The sequence below is a fragment of the Pseudochaenichthys georgianus genome, unplaced genomic scaffold, assembly GCF_902827115.2.
Source record: "Pseudochaenichthys georgianus unplaced genomic scaffold, fPseGeo1.2 scaffold_444_arrow_ctg1, whole genome shotgun sequence".
In the NCBI taxonomy this organism is placed as follows: domain Eukaryota; kingdom Metazoa; phylum Chordata; class Actinopteri; order Perciformes; family Channichthyidae; genus Pseudochaenichthys; species Pseudochaenichthys georgianus.
Window position 1 is genome coordinate 68,789 of NW_027263009.1, and position 13,641 is coordinate 82,429.

Consider the following 13,641-nt stretch of genomic DNA (forward strand, 5'->3'; position numbering starts at 1 on the left):
CCACATGTGTTAGCTTGGCACATGGACATCTTGGACATGTTGTTATGGGAACACAAAATCACATGTCCTGGATCATGACCCACCAGACTGTTCAGTGTGTGTCACTTAGCGACTTCATGAGATAAAATAAAGGCTAAAGCCGTATAAGAAACTGTCCAAAACATTTAAAGTTCATGTTCGTGTCACGGTGGCTCCTTATGGGTTAAGTTCAGTAGGCTACTTGAGTAAATGTACTTAGTTACTTTACACATCTGAATAACCGTCAGCGTCAGTGGGGGCTTGTTAATGACATCGGTAGCCTCATTAAGCCAAACATGATGTCTACATCTGTTCTATTTGTTTGGTTTTATATAAAAAAAATTAAAAAAGGATTTGCCTGACAGTCTGAATTTAGGGCAATAAAAACAAACTCGATCTCTGCTTTCCCACAATCCATTGCGAACAGAAAGGGTCCCTCTTATTTGTATCCATTGGGGCTCCTGCAGCGAAATAGAAACGCTCATCTTACGCGTTACGTTTTCCCGTTAACCGTATTTAATGGGCTTTTATCCGGATATCCCACAGTGTTACTAGCCGCTGGGTTTTATTTCACACGTGTTAGCAGCAGGTGAGTGAATCCTCACATGACCGCTGAAGCTAACAGAGCTAGCAAGGCCACAGCTAGCTAGCTTTAGCTAATGATGCTAGTTAACGTGAAGGAATTACACTTTTTTTTTTACTAAACAGGTAGTAACTGGTTATTTTGAGACGTCAGATAACATATATATAGTTAAAGTAAAGTGTACTATTATGATTAACATGAATTAGCCCAGGTTAGCCTCTGAGGAACACTGTTTCCCTGGTTTTCAGCTGATCATCCTCTGTTCCTGATAGCTTTCTGTGTATTACAAGTGTTTCTGATTTGTTGATTTCTTTCAGGATGTCATACCCTCCTCCCATGAACCGCCAGCAGATCGGCATCCCGCAGTTACCCCCCCGGATCCCCCCTCCTCAGTATGCGGGGTTTGCACAGACGGTCCCCCCAGGTACGTTACTGTTGGCTTCATATCAGAACAAGTGCCCATATATTAGTCAAAGCAGTAATAACAGATTGTAAATATGCTATGTGACAAGTCAAAGTCCTGCATTGACAATCTTATTTAACTACAAAATAATTGCCTTCAAAATAATCCAAAAGTACTTGTTATGCATAAAAGATCCTTTCTTCCTGTATCAGTCAGGCTGTACAACAACACAAACAACAACAAAACAAACAAAGACTGCGAAACCACTGTTTGTCAATAACACCAATGTGCAATATATACCCATATATATATATATATAATTACTGACTGCCTTCTTAGTTTGACAAACTAATTAATCTGTAAGTAACTCTGTCTAGGATATAACAGTTTAAAGTAGTTTGTTTTAATCCTTTACATGATCTCCTTGTATTTACCATCTGGATTTTCTTGCTCAAAAATGTTTGCAAATAGAAAGAGAGTTGCCAACATTTCTTTGTAAACTTTACTGCTATAACCTTGGGTAATCTCACACAACAAAACATAGAATTGTGTGAAGTTATATTCCTCACTACATGGTTTGTTTATTGTATCTTGTGTTTATTTCCAGGTACTCCCATGATCCCGGTTCATATGGGCCTTTTGACCCCCACACCCTCAGTGAGTTGGAAGCAGTTCTTACTGTGTGTGTTTTTAAAGCATCGGCTGTTCTATTAAACCTGACCGATCCTTACTTACTGGCACTCTTGAATCGGTTTGATATTCTGCTGCTCAACAGAGCGGTGCAGTGATGACTGCACCGCTCTGTTAGGCCGACCCGGAAGTAAGCTGCACAAGGGTTCCCTCGACAAAAAAGGATTTTGGAATAAAAAAAAATAAGATGTGTGGAAAACGAACCTGTTTGATAAATGCACGTTTTGTTCAGCCGGAAAATCTCCACACGTCTACCCTACTTATATAATTTTCGAATCTTAAATCTAATCGCCCGAAGCATAATGCTAACGTTATGCTATAAACGAACTGCAGCCGAGTACAGCAGCACGACTTCAACGTCACGCCAACTTAAAGGTGGGGTAGGTAATTCACTTCAGAAACACTTTTTGTTATAAATATAAACAGTAATACAATAAATACATTAAAATATTTCATCTGTGGAAGCCGTAGTACTGTAAACAGCTCGACCAATCATCTGAGCCGGCCCGGCTAAAGTAACTGGATGGCCTACCTGCCTGTCAGCCTTCCATCGGGGCACAAACTTATCTCGTGCCCTCATTGGTCATGTGCGCGTTCGTGTGTTGAAGGAGGGGCTCTGTGAGGAAGTCTGAAGGAAGAGGCAGATTTTTTCCGGTTGTGTATTTTCAAATTCTAGCCACTCGAGCTGGTTTCTCCGTTCTTACCTACCCTACCTTTAAGATCCATATTCAAACATACAGATTGTAAATGGTACAAGTTGAAGCGTTTGTTTGAACACTCTGCAGGAGGCAGGGACTTGCTTTCAAGCAGAACAAGGCAAACAAACTTAACGGAGTGTTTACGTGTTCGGCGTAATGATGTACAACGGCCTCGACAACTTCTGTAGTCCTATTCAGCCACTCGGTAACAACCATCGTTTCTCAGACACGTGCTGATGGATTCAATGTCGTAGAACAAAACGTGATCCGTGTCTTCAATGCGTCTCAACCACAGACCTGATTTCCAGATATTTTCCAAAAACGAGTTCAAAAATCCCACTGGCTCTGAGGCGAGGGAACAGGAAGTGGGGAAATGCTAACTCACTTCCGGGGTTTAGGACTCGTCTCTTCACCGCTCTATAGAGACATTCGTAATCCAATTATAGTCATTCTAGCACTTTTTGTGACATGCCTTTGTTGTTGCGCTGGATTACAGTAACACCTGTTCTGTGATGTTCAGGTTCTCATCCCGACCTCAGTGTCTATAACCCATAAGCCGATGCTCATAAAGAAGGACCCGATCATGAGAGCCTCGGACGACAACGGCGGCCCGACCACCACCGTGTTCGTGGGGAACATCTCTGAAAAGGCTTCCGACATGTTGGTCAGACAGCTGCTTGCGGTAAGTGTACCGACCCCACCCTTTTATTGAAGACGTTATTTTAAGCGGTAAATATTCTAGGAATGCTCAAACGGTTAATTGCATAGGTCTGAGTTTCAGACGACAGGCAGTGTCTACACATCGAGTGACGCAGCATCTTGTGTCCGAGCAAATCGATTTGACAGAAAGTCACTTGAACAGTCCCAGCGTAACAGGTTTTGAGCATAACTGGTCTCAAGGGTGGGACTCGTACTGTGGTCTATTCTGACACTCATACCGTTAAAACCTCACAGCGCTGCAGCCCTACTCGTCACGACAGAACCCCGGAACAAATGAATCAGAAATACTGCAACCTTTCCTAGCACTGAATCTTTAATCCTTTTTTTCCCTCTTCTCTTTCAATAGAAATGTGGTATTGTTCTGAGCTGGAAAAGGGTGCAAGGTGCCTCTGGGAAACTTCAAGGTAGGAAACGCAACGCATTATTTCCCCAAAAAAGCCAAGCTGTTGCAAGACAATGCGATGGCAGTTATATAGAAGAAAATAGCCTATTTATTAGAGCATTTTGAAATATGCTTATCCCTCAGTAATAGAAGAGATGGGTCGAGGTTTTTTTTTTAAATAACCCAGCCATTATTGAAGCTAATACACACGCGCCCTTACCGCAAAGGTTTGCCTGAATCAGCCGCTGACACAGACCCACAGGCAGAATTGTCTGAGAGCTGAGACGAGCACTGTCAGTGAGGGAACCCGTCTCTTAATAGAAGTGACACTGACGATCACTAATGACATAGAGGCGAAGTCCCGCCCATCTACTTCCGACCCATGGGACCTTACGTATTGAAGTCAATGGGGAGAGAAAGATTATCTTTCGATCCCGTTTGAATTGTGCCATGAATTCCACATATGATGTTTGTCAATCTTAAAAAATAATTTCCATGTAAAAAAAGTCACAGTTTGTCGTAAAACTGTTGAAATATAAGACTATGAAAAATACGCAACTAGAAAGACTACAAATCCCGGTTCCTAAGAGCCAGCATGCGGGACCGGGCTTCTGGGATTTGTAGTCTTTCTAGTTGCGTATTTTTCCCCTTGTGTATGTACAGCTCTCAACGCGCCCAGACTTGGAGTGATTTTCACCTCTTAATACTTTCCACCTCATTCTGAAAGAAAGAAGTGAAATGTGCCAACGTGACAGCCGTCTGGGTGTGTGGTGCGAGACGGGAGATTACATGACACGTCACTTGTTAGACGCTTTCATCCAAAGCGACTTACATACTCAGTACTGTGGGCAATCCCCACAGGAGCAATTTGGGGTGAAGCGTCTCAGGGACACAACGACATGCTGAGTGCAGTGGGGTTTGAACCAACGCACTAGTCCACTGCGCCACGCGCCTCCCTAGGAGATGTAGTTCATTGAGCGGTTTCACACAAAAAAAAGTGTTACTTCACAGTTTTACGACACATTTAAAAAAATTGACTTCAAAATGATCTTTTAGATTGACAAACATCATGTGTGTAATCCGTGGCACAATTCAAACGGGATGGAAGGATAATCTTTCTCTCTCCATTGACTTCAAAACATACTTTTCCCGAAGTAAAGTCCCATGGAGCTCCCCGGGAAGGGAGGGACTTCGCCTCTCTATAGTAGAATTGACTGATTAACAAGACAGCGATAGACCTACCAACTGTTATTTCCAGCAGTGAATATAAATGGGTATTTCTTTGCACACATTTCCCGAAAAATCATCATTCTTTGTTAGATTTCATATTTTTCCCGGCAAATATTGAAAGATATCAGGTTTGTTTCTGTAAACCATCGTCTCTCTGCTCTCCTCTCCTGAAGCGTTTGGGTTCTGCGAGTACAAGGAGCCGGAGTCCACGCTGCGAGCGCTCAGACTTCTCCACGAGCTGATGTTGGGAGACAAGAAGCTGCTCGTGAAGGTCGACGCCAAAACCAAGAGCCAGCTGGAGGAGTGGAAGGCCAAGAAGAGGAGCGCCAACGGGGTACGCTCTTCGCCCGATGAGGCTTTACTTTTTCTCATGTCTTCATCCGAGAACCATCAAGTGCACACGAAACGGTGCTTAGCTGCGGTACACGAGGAAAAACAATCAAGGGATATTAACAAGAGCTGATATCATTGGTCCTTTAAATATTCAATTTCAAACATTAGTTTTTATTACCTTCTTATTTAACGCTTACCTTTTTTTTGTGCCATATGGATTCAGTTATTGGCAAAGTTAGTTAAGATAAAGAGATCCTAAGTAAAAATCACGAGTACGTTTCTCATTATTAATTCACATTTTAAAGGTCCCATGTCTTGGCCATTTCTACTGATCATAATTCCTTTGTTGAGGTCGACTAGAATAGATTTACATCGTTCAATGTTCCAAACTCACATTGGTTTCTCACAGCATCTCTGTGTAGTCTGTGTATTCACTCTCTGTCCTACACGGCTTGTTGGAGCTCCTGCCCCCCCTCCCTGTGAGCCCACTGTGCTCTGATTGGTCAGCTCGCCCACTCTGTTCTGATGAGTTCACCACCTTTACAGATGAACATCAGTGGTTATGTTTTACAATGGCGTTTGTTAGCAACCAGGAAATGACACCAGTAAGGACAAACAGATGAGAATGCTGCGTGGGGTCTGGGTGCCGTGTTGGAGGGCTCGCTGCTCCGCCCTTTGAGGCTCGAGGAGCCGACAGTGTGAGCTGGATTACTGGTGTCGTTTCCTGGTTGCTGCGTGGGGTCTGCGAGACACAGCTAAACCCAGCCCGAGCACACACACACACACACACACACTCGCCGCGTCCCGCCGTCTCAGGCTGAGAAATCCGCGGAGCTGCAGCTGAGAAAAGATTACTTACTTAAGATACTTTGAGGATTTGAGACTCTGCAGACCGTTCACATGCAGAAACACCTTCATAACAACAAGGGGACGGGTGAGAACCGGAAAAGCACGACATGGGACCTTTAAGAATATTAAGTTTATCATTTTTTTTAAATGCTATATCAATATTTTAGGTAGTTTCTCATAATACAGAGTCTTTCTTTCTTCCTCTCATTGACCGAATGATGTCTTCTTTAAAGCTGCAGATTCAAATATAATTATTCATTTATGTTAAGTTGGGGTTATAAGTTTGTAATTTTCTGGTTTTGTCTCTCAGGGCGTCGGTGTTGGGTCAAAGAACGGGGACGACGACGGGGATGACGAGGAGGTCCTGGATGAAGAGACTCTGCACCGGGACCAGGTGGTGAAGGGAGCGATAGAGATCCTGACCCGAGAGTACGCCAGCGAGCTGAACGCTCCGTCACAGGACCCCGACAGCCAGCCGCGCAACAAGAAGAGGAAGGAGAAGAAGGAGGAGGTAGGTTTTAATTAAGAAGGCTCAAGGCTTTTATTAGTCATGCGTATATAGCTACAGTGTAGTCATGACGATGAAAATCTTAGATCACACGCTCCACCAACAGTGCAACACAATAAAACAGAAAAAAGCTAAATAATTGATGTAATGGACAAATATTTACTTTATAGTAGCTTAAAAATTGGGTTCGATACCTTATTTCTTCTCACTTGTTTTACCACACGGGTAAATCTGAATTAAATATACTTTGGTGCTCATCCAGGGGGTCCGCGGGGTCTTAAAAAGTATTAAAAGTTGATAAATCAATTTAGCGAAAATGAAGGCTATTAAAAAATATTAAACGGCATTTTCCAAGGTGTTACATTTTGTAGTTTGTTTTCAGTAAGTATCTGAATGGTCCAGAGAGGTTGTGTTCTGCAGTGTGCCTGAATGTAGTCATGGCGTAGGTGTGTAGTGAGATTCTGTGGAGTTTATTGATGGCATCCCGTTGGGTTTGACGTCATCTGAACAGGACGTCTCACGCTCACTGCTTGATAGCGCGAAGGTCCGTTTACGCCGGTTGCTAAGCAACAGCGTTATGGGGAAATGCAAGTCTGCGTCCAAATGGTTGGAAGATAAGGAGGAAGGACAATCAATACTGTGTATAGTCAATGTGAGGTAAAGTGTGTCGCCAAGGTAACCGGTTAGAACTCGAAGTGGCGATGAGGTCTTAAAATGTATGGAAAGGTCTGACATGTGACTTCAGGATTCCTGAATACACCCTGTCATCGCCAACTAACTGAATTATGGAGAATCTACCGATTGTCCGTATTGACAAAATTAATCGGCCGTTTAATGCAAGCCACACTTCCAAGTAATTTCAGTTGTTTCTGTTAACTTTTGATAGGGCTGCTCGATTATGGCAAAAATCATAATCACGATTATTTTGGTCAATAATTGATTATTAAATACGATTATTCATCGACTTTGAAAACATCCATTTATTGAACTTTAAAACAAATAATAATTTGAACAGTATCTTTTTAACTGTTGATTACCCTGAACGTATAATTCAACTGAAAAACCAATACAAAAATAAATTAAATAAATGACACATTTAAATAAATAATAAATACCAATACACAAGATCAACAAATATTTTGGAGCGCACTTCCACAAGCTACTAAACATATATATGTATATATATGATAAATAAGAATAAATTAGATCAAATATGTCACCCTAGCAAAGCAAAATAATCGTTTTGTCCGATTATGTTGTTTTCGTAATCGTGGCAGGCCAAAATCGTAATTGCGATTAAAATACGATTAATTGCACAGCCCTAACTTTTGAGTACTTAGTTTGTCTTTCTGGTCTTTCTCTCCTTTATGGAAGGAGGATATCAATGCCATGGAGATGGAGGACGACAAGAGAGACCTGATATCCAGAGAGATCAGTAAATTCCGAGACACACACAAGGTAATGTATCAAACTGCTCTTATTACTCACTCATTTTAGATATGAAGTCCTTTTATAATTCCTCTATGCCTCTATGGAGCTGCAGTTAAGATAACTTGTGGGGTGAATTCCTCCATAACATAGAGAGGCGAAGTCCCGCCCATCTACTTCCAATCCATGGGACCTTATTTCGGAAAAATGATGTATTGAAGTCAATGGAGAGAGAAAGATTATCTCTACATACATACATACATACATACATACATACATACATACATATATATATATATATACAACATTATTTTTTAAATAGACAAACATCATATACTCGTAGCATACTCGTGGCACGATTCAAGCGGGATGCAAAGATGATCTTTCTCTCTCCATCGACTTCAATGCATAATTTCTCTGAAGTAAGGTCCCGTGGAGCTCCCCGGAAAGGGAGGGACTTCGCCTCTCTACTGTTAGTCAACTCTAGTAAAAAGGCAATGTGTTTATATTCAGAAGCTGAAATTCAAACGTTAAAGGAACAGAAAGTAGTAGATTTTCCAATATTTGTATCCTATCTATTTGATTTCTCGAACTAGTGTCTGTCAGTGTTTCCACATTGGACCAGAGTACTTATTGGTCTTTATAGTTCACATTTGAGACTAAAGGCTTTGCACAGACTTCACACAGAGTGCATGGACACGATGTTAAATCCCTCTAAAGCTAATCTATTGATTAAACCCCACCAATGTGGTAGTGTTCATTGGGTGACTAGAGCAAGATGAATCTCACAATCTCTGCTTGAGGATAGGATGTAAGTATGATCCTCCATTTCTTCTCTACTCATGTTGGGCGCCCCCTGCTGGAGGCTCTGCAGAGGGGCAACTGGCTCTCAGCGAGCTGTGAATACACTTCATTTAAATGTGGGTTGCAATGACCTGTAGCTTACCGTTAAACTGTATTTAAAAGCTAAATAATTGATGTACAAATATTTACTTTATAGCAGCTTAAAAATAGAGTTTGATAGCTTATTTCTTCTCACTTGGGTAAATCTGAATTAAATATCACGGTTCTTACGGTCATTACAAACCTGGAGAAGTCGTGGAAATTCAAAATGCTAATTCCAGCCCCTGGGAAAGTCGTGGAAAACAATGTTTCCCAACGTTTTGGAAAAGTCATGCATCTATCATTTATATTTGAGCTAATCGCCGAAATAGTAATACTTTAATGATAATAAATACTGTATCGTAATGAAACGTAAAATGGCATTTAACTGTCGAGGTGTTTTGCTGGTGAGAGATTTGAGTTGCTTCAGCGTGTAGGCAACTGGCTCTCAGCTCACGGTGAATACACTTAGTTTAAATGTGGGTTTTTGGGGAAACTGGCTTCATACCGATGTCTGGCGCAGGTGTCAGGGCAGCTCAGTGAACCTCTGCAGTTCCTCACATGATAAATGACGTGTTTGAGGAACAAGCACAGCCTGTATGAGCCTAACCACTGCAGACTTTGAACTGCAGCAGCTAGTGTTGTGAAGCAGGGCGCGCCCGTCCACAGCACTCGGAGTCTGGAGACATGCAAGGTGAGTGGATTCATTTCAGTTGTTTTCTTTCCCCTGGTCTGAGACTCGGCGACTCCAGCCCCACTAGACTTACGCAAACAAGGGCACATACGAGTGGATCAGCGTGGTGTTCTCAATGAGGAGGACGAAGCTGCAGGGACAAAGGGAGACGAGGCTAAATCAGAACTTCAAACACTGTTCCTGATGGAGCTGCAGCGATAAAGCAAAGATATCAGAAAAAGGTTGTTTTAGCCTCTCGGATAAAACGACAATTACGCTTTCCCATGCGTTATGGAAAAAGCGTAACACTTAGACACTTCTTCATGTCTCTTCTACATCAACACGTGTCCCCTCTTCTTCATGTCTCTTCTACATCAACATGTGTCCCCTCTTCTTCATGTCTCCTCTACATCAACATGTGTCCCCTCTTCTTCATGTCTCTTCTACATCAACATGTGTCCCCTCTTCTTCATGTCTCTTCTACATCAACATGTGTCCCCTCTTCTTCATGTCTCTTCTACATCAACATGTGTCCCCTCTTCTTCATGTCTCTTCTACATCAACATGTGTCCCCTCTTCTTCATGTCTCCTCTACATCAACATGTGTCCCCTCTTCTTCATGTCTCTTCTACATCAACATGTGTCCCCTCTTCTTCATGTCTCTTCTACATCAACATGTGTCCCCTCTTCTTCATGTCTCTTCTACATCAACATGTGTCCCCTCTTCTTCTTGTCTCCTCTACATCAACATGTGTCCCCTCTTCTTCATGTCTCTTCTACATCAACATGTGTCCCCTCTTCTTCATGTCTCTTCTACATCAACATGTGTCCCCTCTTCTTCATGTCTCTTCTACATCAACATGTGTCCCCTCTTCTTCATGTCTCTTCTACATCAACATGTGTCCCCTCTTCTTCATGTCTCCTCTACATCAACATGTGTCCCCTCTTCTTCATGTCTCTTCTACATCAACATGTGTCCCCTCTTCTTCATGTCTCTTCTACATCAACATGTGTCCCCTCTTCTTCATGTCTCTTCTACATCAACATGTGTCCCCTCTTCTTCATGTCTCTTCTACATCAACATGTGTCCCCTCCTCTTCATGTCTCTTCTACATCAACATGTGTCCCCTCTTCTTCATGTCTCTTCTACATCAACATGTGTCCCCTCTTCTTCATGTCTCTTCTACATCAACATGTGTCCCCTCTTCTTCATGTCTCTTCTACATCATCATGTGTCCCCTCTTCTCCATGTCTCTTCTACATCAACATGTGTCCCCTCTGTGGAAAGAGACTCTGAAAGTTTCAGGAACAAAGATTCTCTCTCTTTTTGATCCATTTCTATAAAAACCTGTCTGAAAATGAGCTGATCAGATTTTGGCCACTTGATGATGTCATAACGATGTGTTGTCTCGTGTAGCCATTAGCCAATCAGCAACAAGGTAACCCCCCCCCCCTTATCACCTGAATCTCCTCCTTTGAGTTCTTTGTAACCAAATGTCTCTCAGAGGGGCGTGGGGAGGGGCTCCTTACTTTCATCTAAAGTAACAGACAGAGAATCAGCACTTTGGAAACAGGGCTGAAACAGAGGGGATTATGGGTAATGCTGCAATGACCTGTTTGGTGTTTCAGCCAATCAGAGACAGGCTCTGTATATACCTGAGACCTGGGATGTATTGATGAAAAACAGTATAATAGGGGACCTTTAAACTATTTTACTATTATTTTGTACTTCTGTATAAAATAGGTTCCTACAATCAGCTCTTATGTTTTAAAAGAATGAATAGTCCACTGAAAGATCAAAACAAGCCAAAACAGCAGCTTAAGTATAAGAACAAAGACAATTCCTGCACATAATATCATAATAATGTATGTATTACTCTTTTCAAATAAATGAGAGGGGGAAAGCGTGTGCAGGAATTTGAACCACAGACAGAACGAGGGGTTGAAAGCTAAGATGCATGATGGATATCACGTCCCAAATAAAAGGGGAACTTGTAACCATAACGACGAGGTGGTCTCAGACATGCAGTTTGAAATATAACATCGATAACACCTTCTGCATGCAACTTAAAACGGCTCGCCCCAGGCAGTGTTTGAAGTGTTGATGTTCTCACGCAGTACGTGTCAAACTAGCCCTTTACAAATCAGTCAATAACCGAGTTGTAGAACGAGAGGTAAGTTATAGGATGAAACCAGGACAACTCGATAAGGAAGTGCAGACGTCATCCATCCTTTCCCACTTCTTTATCATGTAACGGCACTGAGCACTCCCATGTGGTAGACGTCTGTGAAACCACACAGTTGAGGTTTTTATTATGATTACGTATTGGGTCGGAGAGGCCGTAGAGATGCCAGAAGACTTCCTCCAGGTAAGACTGTTTCTCTAATATCCTCGTGTCAAAATGAAATCTGTTGTTGTTGTTGTTTATGTGGCCGAACGAGCTGTAATTAGATGCTTCACAGGTGTCGTGTGGTTCCTGATTATTTGTGACTTTACACATGACCTGCTTTGCTCCCACACGTAGCCTGTAGGATGTGTAGGAGCTGAAGTTCCTCCCCTGTGAGTCACACCTGTAGCTCCACAACGGTCTGTAGAAAACACCATGACTTTATGATGACTAGACGGAAAGCAGACGCAATACTTACACGAGATATTTAGAGTTCAGTCGAGAGGCGCATTCACACGCAGGACTTCTCCCACAGAGGCTCACTCGGAGGGAATAGGTGTCTGAAGAGAATCAGAAATGTTTTAGTTTTTTCCCAGGTTCATTTTATTTGGGGGGAAATTGCAATTGAACTGACATTTAACTTAAGAAAATATTTGTATTAACAGGTAAATAAAACGTGAAAATATATGAAATTTAAGTAACATTTTAAATAAAAACTAATGTAAAAATATGTACCGTACTTTTCGGACTATAAAGCGCACCTGCATATAAGCCGCAGCAGCTAAACTGTCCGTCTGTCTTGCTCTCGTTCTGTCTCTCGGTTGCACTTTTACTTTTTACCTGTCTCACTCTTTTCCGGCCTCCGCTTAAAGGTGGCGGGCGCGGACCGGTCATAGAGCCCATAGGGTTGAAGGTGGTTAATTTTACCTGTAAAATCCATAGATTTAGGAGGTTCCCTAGTGGCCGTTAGCGGTACTACAAAAATGGGGAAGAAAGTCGCGGCTTATAGTCCGAAAAGTACGGTATGTAAGAAATGAAGGTAAAATACCAGAAACAAGAAAAAATAAGATTAAATTCAATATTTCTCTAAACATAAGAAATTCGAGTTAAATGTGCAATAAAATATAACGTAGAGAAACGGTAAAAAAGTGTATATAAAAGTAAGAAATAAATATACAATGTCCGTAAACAAAATCAGTTGGAGGATATTGATTTAACAAGAGGTATCTGGTGCTGTAGTTTTAAATATGTCTGTTTAAATGGCAATTATGCAACACAGCCCACATGATGATGATAAAAGTTAAGAGACGTGCAGCTCTCACTGTTGCATTGCACATCTCGCATCAAAGAAATGGGAGCTGATTATATAATTCTCTCAATCGGGACATTTGCCACGTTAATCTCGGGGCTTTTATAAATCCACTTGGCACCCCGAGGTGAGATCAGAGCGGTGTGACGTTAGATCAACTGGATGACCTCATACATATAACTTTAAGTGAGGCTGTACCGTTCTTAATTCACACTCGAATGCGGCAGACTTGTTTACTTTGCGTTTCTGCACAGTCAAAAATCAACATGAGGCTAAATTCATATTCTTTTTACAATTTATTTTGTCGAGTTATATTCCAGTGGTGCCTGCGTAGGATTGTCTCAGGCTCGTGGGATGCAAACATTTAAAAATAAGTGTTTTAAAGTGCTGGAAGTCAACATTTATTGAGACATTTCATTGTAATAATTCCAGAAATTCACAATTTAACCCTAAAAGAATGCAGAAAATACGGTTTTCTGCTCAAAAAGGGATGCACTGACAAGTTGTGTGTGTAAACAAAAATGAATTATAATACAAATTGATTATTCATTTAAGAATTTTTTCAGAAAAAATAAAATATGACCAGAAACATTTAATGCTTCATTGAAAAGAAGCTTCAAGTGTACAAATCAAATCTAAAAGTGTACAGCCCTGCATGAAAAGAACAACTTTGAATTACACCCAAAGAATAATGCAAATCTGTGGAAAAGCATTACATAATATTTACATGGTTAAATAAACATTAAAGCCATTACCTTCGTGCACTT

General features: G+C 41.5%; 1 protein-coding gene across 3 annotated transcripts in view; it reads left to right on the plus strand.

Annotated features, from left to right (window-relative positions):
* Positions 1 to 443: 443 nt before the first annotated feature.
* Positions 444 to 13,641, plus strand: part of LOC117442578 (RNA-binding protein 25-like) — a 30,021-nt gene continuing 16,823 nt past the window's right edge. The window contains exons 1-8 of one of the 3 annotated variants that reach the window (XM_034078546.1): positions 444 to 607; positions 919 to 1,025; positions 1,612 to 1,661; positions 2,913 to 3,074; positions 3,459 to 3,516; positions 4,898 to 5,058; positions 6,217 to 6,417; positions 7,789 to 7,872. In XM_034078546.1, coding sequence (XP_033934437.1) covers positions 920 to 1,025; positions 1,612 to 1,661; positions 2,913 to 3,074; positions 3,459 to 3,516; positions 4,898 to 5,058; positions 6,217 to 6,417; positions 7,789 to 7,872 — 822 coding nt within the window. In that variant the 5' untranslated portion in view covers positions 444 to 607; position 919. Of the gene's footprint in view, positions 608 to 918; positions 1,026 to 1,611; positions 1,662 to 2,912; positions 3,075 to 3,458; positions 3,517 to 4,897; positions 5,059 to 6,216; positions 6,418 to 7,784; positions 7,873 to 13,641 lie in introns of all 3 variants that reach the window. The other 2 variants (XM_034078547.1, XM_071202444.1) reach the window with 2 other exon arrangements.